This window comes from Benincasa hispida, chromosome 9, assembly GCF_009727055.1.
Source record: "Benincasa hispida cultivar B227 chromosome 9, ASM972705v1, whole genome shotgun sequence".
NCBI classification, from domain to species: Eukaryota; Viridiplantae; Streptophyta; class Magnoliopsida; order Cucurbitales; family Cucurbitaceae; genus Benincasa; species Benincasa hispida.
In genome coordinates, this window is record NC_052357.1 from 79,765,066 (window position 1) to 79,778,555 (window position 13,490).

Sequence of the window (13,490 nt, forward strand, 5' to 3'; positions counted from 1 at the left end):
AATAAATAAAAGACAACATATCTTACCTATTTAAAAATATATACACACGGAGATGATTTAAGGTTGAATAGAAGTTGGGAATGTTATCTAATTCAACTAATTAAAGTATATATTCTAAATCTCATCGTAGGAATATAACTCAACTAGTTAAAAGATATATATTTAAGAATTATATATATATATATATATATATATTTTACTATAACTCAATTAATTATAATATAAATTTCTAAAGCTCACCGCCATCTATCGTTGAACTTAAAAAAAAAAAAAAAAAAAAAAAATTGATGCTTAATTTTGAATTTTTCTCAAGCAACCGGTTATTGTTGCAAAAGATGGTCTAACGGTGGCATTTCCATTCCAACATGCGTGAATTAGGTCTAAAAGCTCCTTTAGCTCCCCATCCTTGTCCACCGGAAGCTCCGGTCTCAGGTTGCCTTCTCCCACTTCTACGGCAATCTGTCCACAAAAATAACATATATCGTACTGTTTTCAAATAAAGAAAAATAAAAATATCATTATCTATTACGGTCTATCACTCAGTGATAAAAGTTTATCGCAGTCTATTGACAATCAATGACATTTCTCATATTTGAAAATATATTCAACAGTTTTACCATTTAAAACAATTATCCTACCATTTATTAACATTTTGTATTATTCTTCAAATAATTTCACTTATTTATGCAGTTGGTGAATTTATAAACTATAGTTTATACTCATCTATCAATTAAAATGGCAGCTTTTTTAAACTAGCGCTCGTAAGTTTTTTAAGAGTTAGAGTTTGATTATTAACCATAGTCGGAAGAACCATATGCAGAGCAATTAGATTTAAATTGATACATATTCATTAAAGTTTGGTAATCTCAACTTATAATATGTTTGAAGAAAAAAAAAACCAATTGGTTAAAGTCTTATATAATTGACAAAAACTTCAAAACGTTTAAATCTCTAACCTATTGTTGTTGAACTAAAAAGGTAATATAATTAACAAAATTTAGGGATATGATTTAGAATTATTATTGTTCTTTAAATTTAAAATTGACTAGAATTTGAAATGTTCACATTTAAAATGGTTTTGAAACTCTTAACTAAGTTATAAATTTATTTATTTATTTATTTATTTATTTTTTTGCAGATATATATATTCAACAATTCAACAAAAGAAGAAAAATATAAAAGGGATGTCTGATCGGATTAATTATGAAAACAATTTCTTGAATTACAAAAATAGAAGAAACCATTATTTAATTATTTTCATGTGTAGTTTCAAATTACACCTTAGTTTAGATGCATTATATTTTTTCAAGGAATGGAAAAAATATCTTGTTCATAAGTTTTGAGTCTAATTTCTATGTGATCCCTAATTTCAAAATGTTATACTTTTGGTCTTTAAATTTGGTTTCAATTTAATTCATATGCTTCAAAATGTTAATTTGTTTCAATTTGGTCATAGATTTCAAGATTTACACTTTTAATTTTGATTTTCACTAAATACTCACTTTCCACCTTAGTATTATTGTATATTAATTCATTTAAAATGATTATGAAGTGAAATTTTAAATTTAATTTTAATAGTAATGAAAAATAGTGAAACTTAATTATTATTTTAACATCGAAGACTGGAAGTAAATATTTAGTGAAAGTAAATATTTAGTGAAAAATCAAGCTTAAAAGTATAAATCTTGAAACTTAGAAGTCAAATTGAAACAAAACTTAAATCTCAAAGGTAAAAATTGTCACAATTTAAAACCTAAAGACTAAATTGAAATCAAACTCAAAACTTAAGCACTAAAAGTATAACATTTTAAAATTTAAGAACCAAATGGAAACTAAACTCAAAACTTAGGAAAAAAAAATTTTTAAAAAAATACAATTGGGGATAGGAGAATTCAAACCATAGATTTCATGGTTACTTAACTCTGGTATACCAACTATGCTTGGAAAATCTATTTTTCTTTAAAGAGAATTAATTTCAAGATTTTGTCGAAGTTAATCTAAGAACTGTTGTAAATTAAATTGGTGCCAAATATAGGACTGCTTAAAAAAACAATAAAATCTGGATAAATATAGAATGGGCATATAACATATATATACCTTGAAGGGAGAATAATCAATCTCAATATAAGGATATTTTCCTGTTAAAAGTTCGTTTAATATGATACCAAAGCTATATATATCGCTCTTTTCTGTGTAAGGCTCGCATCGAATCACCTCTGGTGCCATATAAACGTAGGTGCCTGCTTCATTACATTCCAAAACTTCATTTAAGTATATAACCTTCCAATGCCATATAAACAAAAGAATAAGATCTTCTTCGATAATCATTTGGTTTTAATCTTGATTTTTGAAAATCAAGCTCATAAACACTACTATTTATGAGTTTCTTTGATTTGTTATTTACCTTTTAGAAATGTTTTCAAAATCAAAGTCATGGTTTGAAAGTTACAATAAATAGTTTTTAAAAACTTAGGTCCGTTGATAATCATTTGGTTTTCTAAGATTAAATTGTTAGGTATTTAAGCACCTTGAAGAACCATGTCCCAAAAGCTAGCTATTGAGGTGGGAGAGCCAAGCCACTTAAGTACCACATTGACCATCCCATTCAAACCAATGTGGGACAAAGGTAGTTCATACTATCTTGGTTCCTAATATAAACTTATAAACACTACTTTTGTCCATCAATTTCTATGTTTTGTTATCTATTTTACTAATGTTTTAAGAAACCATATCAAGTTTTGAATTTGGTTTTGAAAATTAAGTTTATAAACACTATTTCTACTCATAAATTTTTATGTTTTGTTATCTACTTTTTACTAATGCTTTCAAAGATCAAGTCAAGTATTGAAAATAAACAAAATTTAAAAAAAAAAAAAAAAAAAAAAATTTTTTGAGAACTTGTGTTTAGCATTTGGCTAGAAATTCAAGCATTACTTTAGAAAATGTGAAAATGATAATTAAAAAATTAGGAGGAAACAAGTATAAATTTCAAAAACATGAAACAAAAAAAAAAAAATTTATCAAACGGGACTTTAGATTTTGTTTTTAGAATTTGGCTATGAGTCCATATGTTGTCTTGGGAGCGACGAAAATTATCGTAAGAAAACAAGTAACTTTTGAAAGTAAAAGACCAAATAGTTATCAAACATATTTGTAACAGAACTTGCCTGTTTCTCCAGTGAGAGCCATCTCTCTATCGTGGAGGAATCGTGCATGGCCAAAATCAGCAACTCTCACATGGAAAGCATCGTCCAAAAAAATATTACTGGGCTTCAAATCACGATGTATGACTCTAGGCTTCTGTTCATGAAGATATTGCATCCCTTGAGATATTTCTAGTGCCTTTAACAACCTCTCTTGAAATGGAGGCAGAGGAAGTGCCCTCTCTTTCTGCCTCTTCCCTGGCCCATGAAGCCACTCCTGCAATGTCATCCTTAAATATTCCGTTACAACCCACCCGCAACCCGGTGGCTGGAGACATGCTCCCATCAGTTGCAGCACGAACCGGTGGCGCTGTCGACAGAGTGTCTCTAGCTCCTGCGCGAAGTAAGATACGCCACACTCGTTTGAACAGAAGAAGTCTTGGTTAAGGCATTTCACTGCTACGTCAAGACCCCGCCATGTTGCCTTGTATATGTTGGCTGTTGTCCCTTGCCCTATCTTCTCCCTCAGTTCAATCTGTCTCATTACAGTTCATGAACTTGTCAAACTTGGTATATAGAGTTTGAAGATTGTGTCAATTATTCTCTCAAATTTTAAAAGTTTCAGTTGTGTTTATAAACTTTATTGTAATACTATGTAGTCATCCCGATTAAACAGATGTTGGCTCATGGTAGAAAAAACTTGCAGCTAGAAGAAACAAGTAATACCATCAATTTTCCCTAGAATAACACTTTTAAAGATGTAGTTAGAATTAAATAGATACAAGAATGTAAATTTACAGGTTACATTTATAAGAGGAAAAAACTTAGGTGCATCATGGGCTACATTTATTTTTGTACATTTCATCAAATAGTCTAATCATAATTCATCACATGGCTAATTATTCTTAGCTTTTTTAAAAATATATTTTAATTCAATGTTTTATATGATAAGATTGGGATGCATCCCGTATTGCTCTTTTGTATAATTTTATCAAAACTATAATAAGTTGGAGGGAGACCTCATGTGGCTCGATGTACCATCCATGGAGCTTGGCTTGCTCGATGAGTGGCTGTAGGTCTGCAAACGGATTGCTTGAGGAGGGCATTGCGGGACTGGAACCGGCGCTTTGAATGCAATTTGGGCTGCCATCGCCATCCACATTGTCTCTGTTCTCAATTATGAGGTGCAAGAATCCACGGTCCTGGGCTTTCTCTAGGAAGCACTTGAGAGTATCTTGTGCTCTATCCATCCTCTTCTTAAAGAGAAGCTGAATTTCTTTCTGCTTCAGCAGCTCCCTCTCTAATTCTGCCACCTACAAAGCCACAGGCAAAAAGAAAAGGAGTCATTGGGCTCATCTCATTCCCAGCCCTTTATCTGGTATTGGGCTGTCTACGTACCCAAACTAGGATGATGGGTCAATCTTTATGGCTAAGAGTGCTTTTACTATGACCCTAAAAGATATTCCTTTCATCGTTTTCATGTTGGATACAAAGTGCTTTGATGAAATTTTTTTTTAAAAAAAACACCTTATGGAGAGATCTTTATGACGAGAAAGTGATAAAAGCACCTGTAGAATATTTTTGGCTCAAGTAATCGATTTAAGAAGTGCTTCAAAAGCACTTTTAAGAACATAGAACAATATCAAAATAATTTGTCATTAAACGCCTTTTACTAGCTAACACAAGCATCGAGTCCTTTCCTTGAGATGGTTCAAATATCCACCCCACAAAAATTAATCACCTTTTACTGTTTACCAAATCATCTGAAAGTGAAAGACACCCTTGTTTCAAAGTGTTTTCAATTATCAGCCTTGCTATTCACTTGGAGAATATGAGTATGAAACAGGTTAATTTCTTGCAAACAAGTAGCTAGCAGTTGTAAGTATAAGCCAATATCGGCGATCCAAGAAGGTAGGTACCTTCAATTCCAGCATCTCAGACGAGCGTTGTCGTCTAGAGCTTGAGACGTTTGATCCCATCCCTACACAGTTGCACAAGCTTGGAGAATAACTGCGAGATTGAGAGGTTTCTCTAAGTTGGGAATTCCCATCCCATGGGTTTGGTCTACTCTGCTGGTTGTTCTCCGTCCTCACATTGTTCATTGTGGGGTTCAATGAGGCGAGAGAAACCTAGATAAGCTTTTCAAGTCCCTTATATTGAGCTGCAATTTTTGCCTTTTAGTGATTGGAGACGAAATATTTGGCGGACTTCTTGAAGATAATGCTGTCAATTTCATACCATAAGAAAAGAAGAAAGGTGAAACGAAGTCCCTTTCTAACACAAGCCTGCACACAGAAGGAGAGGCGTTGATGCCAATGATGTCCATGAAGTTAACGCTTTGATGGGTTATTTTATCAAACACTTAACGTTCATTTGTCAAAAACTAAGATTCCACTAAAATACTTGGATGGGGCATTTTATCAAACACTTGACGTTCGTTTTTTAAGAACTTTTAACGGTAAGACTTGGAAGAGACATTTTATCAAACACTTCAAAAGCCACCATTCTCAGTAGTGATCTAAATTAGTTTGAAGAAGAAAAAGGAAATGGGTGCTAAGAAACAAAAAAGACATGAAACAATTAGAGCTTTATGTCAGCGAAGATTGCGATAAGAAAATTGCTTACCCATGTGATTGATCTCATCTCTCACTTTGTAGAAGAAAAGGAAAAGTTAGTGAAGATCAAATCAAACAGAAACTTGCCTCGGGATCGGCCATCTTAGATTCTTGTTTCCAACTCACAAGGCAAAAGCCAAATTTGGCATGGATCACTCCTAAAAACCCTTTGAAAATCCCTCCTTTTGTTTTGTTTGGTTTTTCCCCCCTTCTCTTTTTTCCCTTTTCCTTTTCCTTTTTTATTTGAATATATGAATATTTTATTATAGTTTTAAAGTTAAAAATTTATGTGTAAATGTAAATATAGCTAAACTGATATAAATTTTGTATTAATGATAATATGTCCGAAGCTTGATTCTATTAACCTAGGTATTGTCAATTAAAAAATCATGTTTGATCCGTAACTATTTGTATTTTCAATATAGTCAAAAGTGTTTTCAAATTTATAATAATTTTCATGATAATTAAAATATTACATATTATAGAAAATTAAGACTCGTTTAGTAATTATTTCGATTTAAGTTTTCTGTTTTTGAAAACTAAGTCTATAAACACTGCTTCTACTTTCAGATTTTTTCATTATCATCTTTTTATTAATTGTTTAGAAATCAAGCCAAGTTTTTAAAACTAAAAAAAATAACTTTTAAATTTTTTTTTTTTAATTTAACTAAAAAATCAACAATTGTATTTAGAAAAGATGCAAAATCATTATAAGAAATGAGAGAAAATATACCTAAATTTTTTTAAATAAAAAAACTATAAATAAAATGGTTACGAAACGAAAATTAAATTATTATTTACTAAATGTCATAGAATAAATTATTGACTCTTCGTCAAAGTTTATACTCGGGTATATAAAATCTGTTCTGTAACTTCTTTTTTCAGAAGTGATTTTTAACCTTAAAACAATAAATGAATGCAGAAATATAATTAAAAAATGTATGTGGTCAAATGAAAATTAAATATAATTGAATTACATCTTCTAGCCCTCATGTTTAAACTTTTAATATCAATTTGGTCATATTATTAAAAATTATAGTATTGTTTTTAAAGATAAGAAAATGAATCAAAATATTTATTAATATAGCAAAATTTTACAGTCTATCGGTAATAACTACTTTCTATATCTATTTTCATAATAGATACAAATAGCAATCTATCATGATAGACTGTAATATTTTGTTATTATATATATATTCACCAATTTTACCATTTAAAATAAACTTTCAAACCTTTATTATCATTTTTTTATTTTAACTCAAGTTTACTAAACATATTTATCATTTACGAAGGGATAAAAAAATTTATACGGCAAATAATTTAATTTATAATTATTTCAAATAAATTTTTAGAATAAGTTACACATCTAATCTCTAAACTTGTGTATCACATAAATCTTTAAACATTAAAAAAAAAATTACTACTTCTTATAACTTTAAATTTTATATCTAATAAGTTACTGACCTAATTCGACTTTTTAAAATTACTTAATATATTCAATTTCAAATCAAATTTTATGTGTTATAAGACAATAAACTTCAAAGTTTTATGTCTAATAGTTTTTAAATTTTGTTTTTTAAAAAATTGAATAGGTCAACAATATATATTAAATATAAAATTAAAAGTTCGATGACTTGTTAAATATAATAAATGAAAAGTTCAATCACTTATTGGATTCTTTCTAAATTTTTAAATTCTATCAGACACAAAATTTAAATTTTAAAGACCTATTTGACACAAACATAAAAGTTCAAAAATTAAATTTTATAATTTAACTTAAATTTTTGAATGGGATATTTTTAAACTCAAGACGTGACTAAATGTCTTTCATTTTAAAAAATTAATTTTATGAAGAAGTTAAAAATATCTAGCACTATTACTGCTTCACTATTCTATTTCATTTTCTTTCCTTTTCCTTTTCTATTTAATTTTACATCCCTATTAGATTTTTCAATAAATCTTTTCTTGTCTTCATATTCTTTCATACATTTTTTGTACCTTTCATGTTTTTTTTTCCATTTAATTTTACATTCTCCTTTTTCATGAGATATTTTAACAATTATATTTTGTCCTAATATTTTTTGGTCTTTTCTCTCCTTTTAAATTATCTATAAAATTCCACAATATTTTGATAGATACGACATAGTTTCACATTAAAAAGAATCTCAAGTGTATACGACTATAAAAGTTATTGATAATCAAGACCGTCTAAAATTATAAATGGAAATATCTTACTTCAATTTATCTCTATAATCAACCTTTTATATTTCATTCTATGAAATTATGGTTCAAACATCTTTTAACTACATCTCACACATTTCAAATTCATTATAAACTAAATAAAATATATATTTAATTAATTAGAATCGAACTCCTCACCTTGAGGTTAATAGTACAAGCACGTATCAGTTGAGCTATGCTCATTTTGGCAATATGTGTTGTTTTAGTCATCATCTCTTTCGTTAATTTCAAGTTTTATGTTAATACAAGAAAAAAAGTATATTTGTTTAAAATTTATGTTCTAGAGATTTTAAATCACATGCATTGCACGTGTCATTTGACTAGTATTGATAAGATCATTCATACTTTTATTTTTAAGAATAAAAAGTAAAATATGACTTATTTGTACTTTGAATCAAAAAACTATGTTTATATTGATTAGTAACTCGTTATTTTTAGTACATAAATACTAGTGATTTGACACATTCGTCACATTTTTATCCATACAAAATATATTTAATGAGATTTGAACTAACATAGACAATATTGAAACTTCTAAAAATTAATGTACATTTGAACACTATTGTAATAGTAATCGATATTCCAACGGGATTCAAGTTTTTGTGGATTCTCTATGTGATTTTAATTTACAATGTCGAGGTATTATCGGAGATTTCTCATTTGTTAAGCGTCATTGTAATGTTGTGGCTCACGAACTTTTTGTATCCAACGGCATCGTTCCTCATTAATTTGACTTTAAAACAATTCCTTGTTAGTTGTTGATGGTCATTCTTCTTAGTTTTTTCTTTTTTTCCCCTTATATTCTAAGAAAAAAACTAGTCAAAATTAGTCTAATTCTCCCCTATATTTATATAAATCTATATAGAAAACTAAAATTAAAGTAATTGTACTTAAATATAAAAGTAGAAATCATGGGGCCAAATTGGTTGATAAAATAATACAAAAGAGGTTGGGAAAATCAATCATGATCTGAAAGAATCTTATGATTAATATTTTAGATTTGTTTTTTTTTTAAAAAAAAAAGTTAATGGCCTAATAAAAAAACCAAAAAGTCTTGCATGGTCTTTGTCCCAAACATAACTTCTCAACAATCATTGAAACTCAGTTTTTTTTTCTTTTTTCTTTTTTTTTTTTAACAAGAAACTCAGTTTTTTAACTTTATTATTTTCATTTTCAGTTTTACCTCTAAAATTATTTCTAAAAATTGCAATCAACAGCTCATAAAATTATTATTAAAAAACTATAATTTTTTAAATAAGAACCCATAAGGTACAAACTTATTTTATAAACAATGTTATACTTTAATTTTATTTCATAAAGTTAGATTGTTTTGTTTTGCCATTTGTCTTTTAACTTTTTCTTTCGATACAATTAGGGGCTTGGAAATATTTCGATAAATTATAAATTTAGAATTTAAATTTTGAGATTTGTGTCTATTTGGTCCATGAACTTTAAAAGTTATAGATTTTAGTTTTTGAGTTTGGATATTTTTTATTCACGAATCTACTGCACATAAATTAAAAACAAAAAATTAAGTTGTATTAAACATAAATTTTTAATTTAAATCTCATATATAAATTAATTTTTAAAAAATTGTAGAAATTTAATATATACAATTGGAAAATCAAACTCACCCCACACTTTTAGAGTGTTCGTGAATTAACTAAAATATTTTACAAAAGTTTTTTCTTATTTTTTTTTTTTTACCACAAATGGGATGGGGTATCAAATTACTACTCTTAAAAACAAAATTTATGCTAGTTGAATTATATTTATTTTGACAAATTATGTTGTTAATTTTACAACATTGATTAAAAGTTTAAATATTTAAATCAGGTAGACAAAGTTGTATTTTGAGAAGCAAGTGAATTTTGAAATATTTTGAAGAATTTAATTCGAAACAAGATACCAGGTCGATAATTTCTCCCCTTCAAGTGCTTCCATCTTCCTATCATAAAAAATGGTGGTCTCATTCCCCTCCATTTTATGTCAAATTAAAAATCGATGCATCTTGGTCAATAGCTCTTCTACTACCGGTCTCAGTGCAATATTAAGATATTTAAATGACCTATTTTAATTGCAACAAAATCTCATGCTATCAATATTATACCTAAAGTTCTCCTTCCTGAGATGTTGACAATCCATGAAGGAATCCAATCTGCATTGTCTCTCCCAATCTCTAGTTTGATTGTAGAATCTGATAATCTTCAAACAATAAATCTCCTATCTGGGAAGTCTTCCACAATGAAATAAGAATCATGTTGGATTGAAGAAACTAAAATCTAATAGAACATTTTGAATCTCATTCATCTATCTTTTGCACATAATCACGTAATACAGTGGTTGATAACCTAGCGAAATTAGTAAGAAATGTTGATCGTAGAATTACTTGGTCACTCTCATTTTCTAATTGGTTGTACAATCGGATTAATTTAATATTTATAATGATTTATCCATGTGCCATTTTAATAAAACAAGGATTTTTTTAATTTAAAAAAAAAATTGTCGAACTGTGCTTCAAAACATGGAGGTGGGTTCATATATACCTTTTCTTCTATATCCCCATTCAAAAAAAAAAGAAAAAAGAAAAAAAAAGAAAAAAAAAAAAAAAAAAAAAAAAAGGTTACCCCAAACTTGTATATTTATTATGGATGATGGGGAAGTGGTGGTTTGTTGTAAATTTAATTTAATAAATTCAAACTAATGATTGAAAAATGATTATTAATTAATTAATTAATATAATTTTTATAATATCCTACACGTTTGTGAAGTTAGTAATTAGGTGGGTTGTATTATATGAGTTGAAGAAGCTTGGAATCCACCGCCTCCTACATGGAATGCAGACCTTTTCCCCTCTTCTTCGGCTGTTTTATATATATATACATACTGCCTTCCTTTTGTTTGATATTGTAAAGTAGAATGTCTGATTATTGTAATGATTTAAAAAATAATAATAATAAGTTCATAGAATATTTTTTGGAATATAAAAAAAAATTTTAAAAAAAATCTCATTGCTTACCATGTATAGGGTATTTAACAATATTGGAGAATTATAATTAAAAGTTGAAAAGGTTTAAGGGAAATGATAGGTAACATTAACTATTTTTAGCCTCTGTATTTTTAGATTTATTCAATTTTAATATTTGTATTTCTAAATATCCAATTTTAGTCTCAATATTTTTAATATATCCTAAATTTAATTTCTATTGCTATCTTCTTCTTTCTTTTTTCTTTTTCAACTTTTTTTTTTGTATTTTTATTATAAATTTTGAAAAACTATTCATATATGTTATTTCTTATTTTTCATACATAAAAATTATTATTGCTACTATTTAACCAATTTTGATAAAAATTAGTTTTGGGGGACTAAGTTTAATATTTATTGAAAATATAAAGATGATATATATCGTGCAAAGGTCGTATATCAAATTTGGATAACCACTATTCTATGGTATTTAACAAAATTGGAGAATTATAATTTAAACCTCAAAAGTTTAAGAAAGTCGACATTGTAATATTAAGGTTTAGATGCTATTTTGGCTCCTAGACTTTGAATCTGCTTCTATTTTATCCTTAAATTTTAAAAAATGTTCATTATAGTTTCTGAACTTTTAAAAGTGCTTATTTAAGTCCCTGTTATTAAGATTTTGTAAACTCTTAAACATAATGTGAGATGTATTGTATTTTTGGATAATTAGGCTTCCAAATAAGTTATCATGCTAAAAAAATCTAGGGTTTCAGATGTAAATGAGGTGGTAAAGCGATTTCTATAGGAGAACTCAAATTTAAACAAAATCTTGAACGCAAAATTTTGGCCGTTCAGTATTTTGGCATGTTCATTATTGATATTTTACTTCACCTTCATCTTACTCAACCTATACTAGATGCAATTCCATCCTTAAAACATACCTTATCTCTAAATAGTTGACGTAATCTTAACAATATAGACCAAAACAAACACTTCTTCAAGAGAGAGAAACTAAAATTAAAATGGACGTTTTTGAAAGTTTAGAGACAAAATAGAACAAATTCAAAATTTAAGCCTAATATTAATTATTGTTTACACATTCAAATTTAGATCATCACTATAACAAGAAGGTTCAAAAGAGGATCTAACAAAATTGGAGAATGATAATTAAAAGTTCAAAATTTCTAAGTAAAACGACGTGGTAATATTAAAAATTATTTACACATCAAAATTAAATCACCACTATTTACTAGAATGTTCAAATAAGATATTTCACAAAATTGGATAATTATAATTAAAAAGTTAAAAGTTTAAGAAAATGTAGTATTAATTATTATTTATTTGCCAAATTTAGATATTTAGCATCACTGATAGGATTGGATTAGATAAACTATCAAATAAAATCGGAGGGTTATACTTATATTTAAATTTCAAAAGTTCAAGGAATCCATGCCGTAGTATTAATTCTTATTTACCTATCATATTTAAATAATTTCTATTAAAAGGATAAGATAAGATATTTACAAAAATTGGAAGATCATACTTAAAATTTCAAAAAAATTAAGAATTAAAATTATGAGTGAAATTATTTAATTTATATTTTAAAATCAAGTAAACTAAATAAATAACAACAAGGCGCCTGTAGCTCAGTGGATAGAGCGTCTGTTTCCTAAGCAGAAAGTCGTAGGTTCGACCCCTACCTGGCGCGAACTATTATTTTAATTTTTATTCAATAAATTTGTCAATTTTGAAAGGAAAAAATTAATAATAATAATAACTTTTCCAACCTATTTTGGTAATCATTCGCATACATATCGTTGAATTATATATATATAATGGTATTTGATATTAAAAAAAAATTTAAATATAGAAAAATAAACCAAAATATTTATAAGATATAACAAAATTTTAGAACTATCAATGATAGACGTTGATAGATTTGAATCATTCTAGTTTCTGCATGCATATTGCGGAATTAAAATATATATATAATGGTATTGATATTTGAAAAAAGATGTATTAATGAGTTCTTTTTAAACATAGAAAAATGAACCAAAATATTTACAAAGTATAGCAAAATTTTAGAACTATCAACGATAGATGCTGATAGACTATTGATAGTTCTAAAATTTTGTTATATCTTGTAAATATTTCCAGCAATTTTATCATTTAAAATAATTTTCCTTAATTATATCTAGAAGTTAAAATGAGCCTATATTAATTAACATCAAGATTGTAAAATCAACGTACATCAACTAACACCAAAATTGTAATATCAATATAGAGGTTAGAGGTTGAATTGTAAAAAAAAAAAAAAAAATTAAACTCTTTAGAAAAAAGAATGAGAATGAATGTGCAGATGTTATTTAAGGGTAATAATATTGGTGACTTAAAAAGAAAAAGAAAGGCAATAATATTGGTGTATTTTATGTTGGGGGAAAAAAGGAAAAAGAAAAAGGGAAAAGAAAGAGAAGATGTCTGATTGGGATGGGGAAGGAAGTAGCAAGAGGGGCCAACACAATA

The 13,490-nt window shown here is 27.4% G+C and overlaps 1 protein-coding gene and 1 non-coding gene across 3 annotated transcripts; one reads left to right on the forward strand and one right to left on the reverse strand.

The window, feature by feature from the left end:
* Positions 1-263: 263 nt before the first annotated feature.
* LOC120085355 (serine/threonine-protein kinase CTR1-like) lies at positions 264-6,016 on the reverse strand. 2 transcript variants are annotated; one of them, XM_039041297.1, is made up of 6 exons: positions 5,769-6,016; positions 5,063-5,366; positions 4,163-4,456; positions 3,168-3,678; positions 2,098-2,240; positions 264-459 (listed from the first exon to the last, which is right to left on the reverse strand). In XM_039041297.1, exons 2-6 carry the CDS (start codon positions 5,243-5,245, stop codon positions 292-294), a joined length of 1,299 nt encoding a protein of 432 aa, XP_038897225.1. In that variant the 5' UTR covers positions 5,246-5,366; positions 5,769-6,016; the 3' UTR covers positions 264-291. The 2 variants fall into 2 exon arrangements, with proteins under 2 accessions (XP_038897225.1, XP_038897224.1); XM_039041296.1 differs by having other exon boundaries at positions 5,063-5,428.
* Positions 6,017-12,602: 6,586 nt separating this feature from the next.
* Positions 12,603-12,675, forward strand: TRNAR-CCU. The gene has a single exon. It is a non-coding gene; the product is annotated as a tRNA-Arg (tRNA).
* The last annotated feature ends 815 nt before the right edge of the window (positions 12,676-13,490 follow it).

Coding starts and splice junctions, on each gene's coding strand:
- LOC120085355 (XM_039041297.1), bottom strand. CDS start 5,245: ATGAACAATGTGAGGACGGAGAACAACCAGCAGAGTAGACCAAACCCA. Junction 4,457..5,062: donor CTGAGATGCTGGAATTGAAG/GTACCTACCTTC, acceptor GTGGCTTTGTAG/GTGGCAGAATTAGAGAGGGA. Junction 460..2,097: donor TTGATTATTCTCCCTTCAAG/GTATATATATGT, acceptor TTTTGTGGACAG/ATTGCCGTAGAAGTGGGAGA.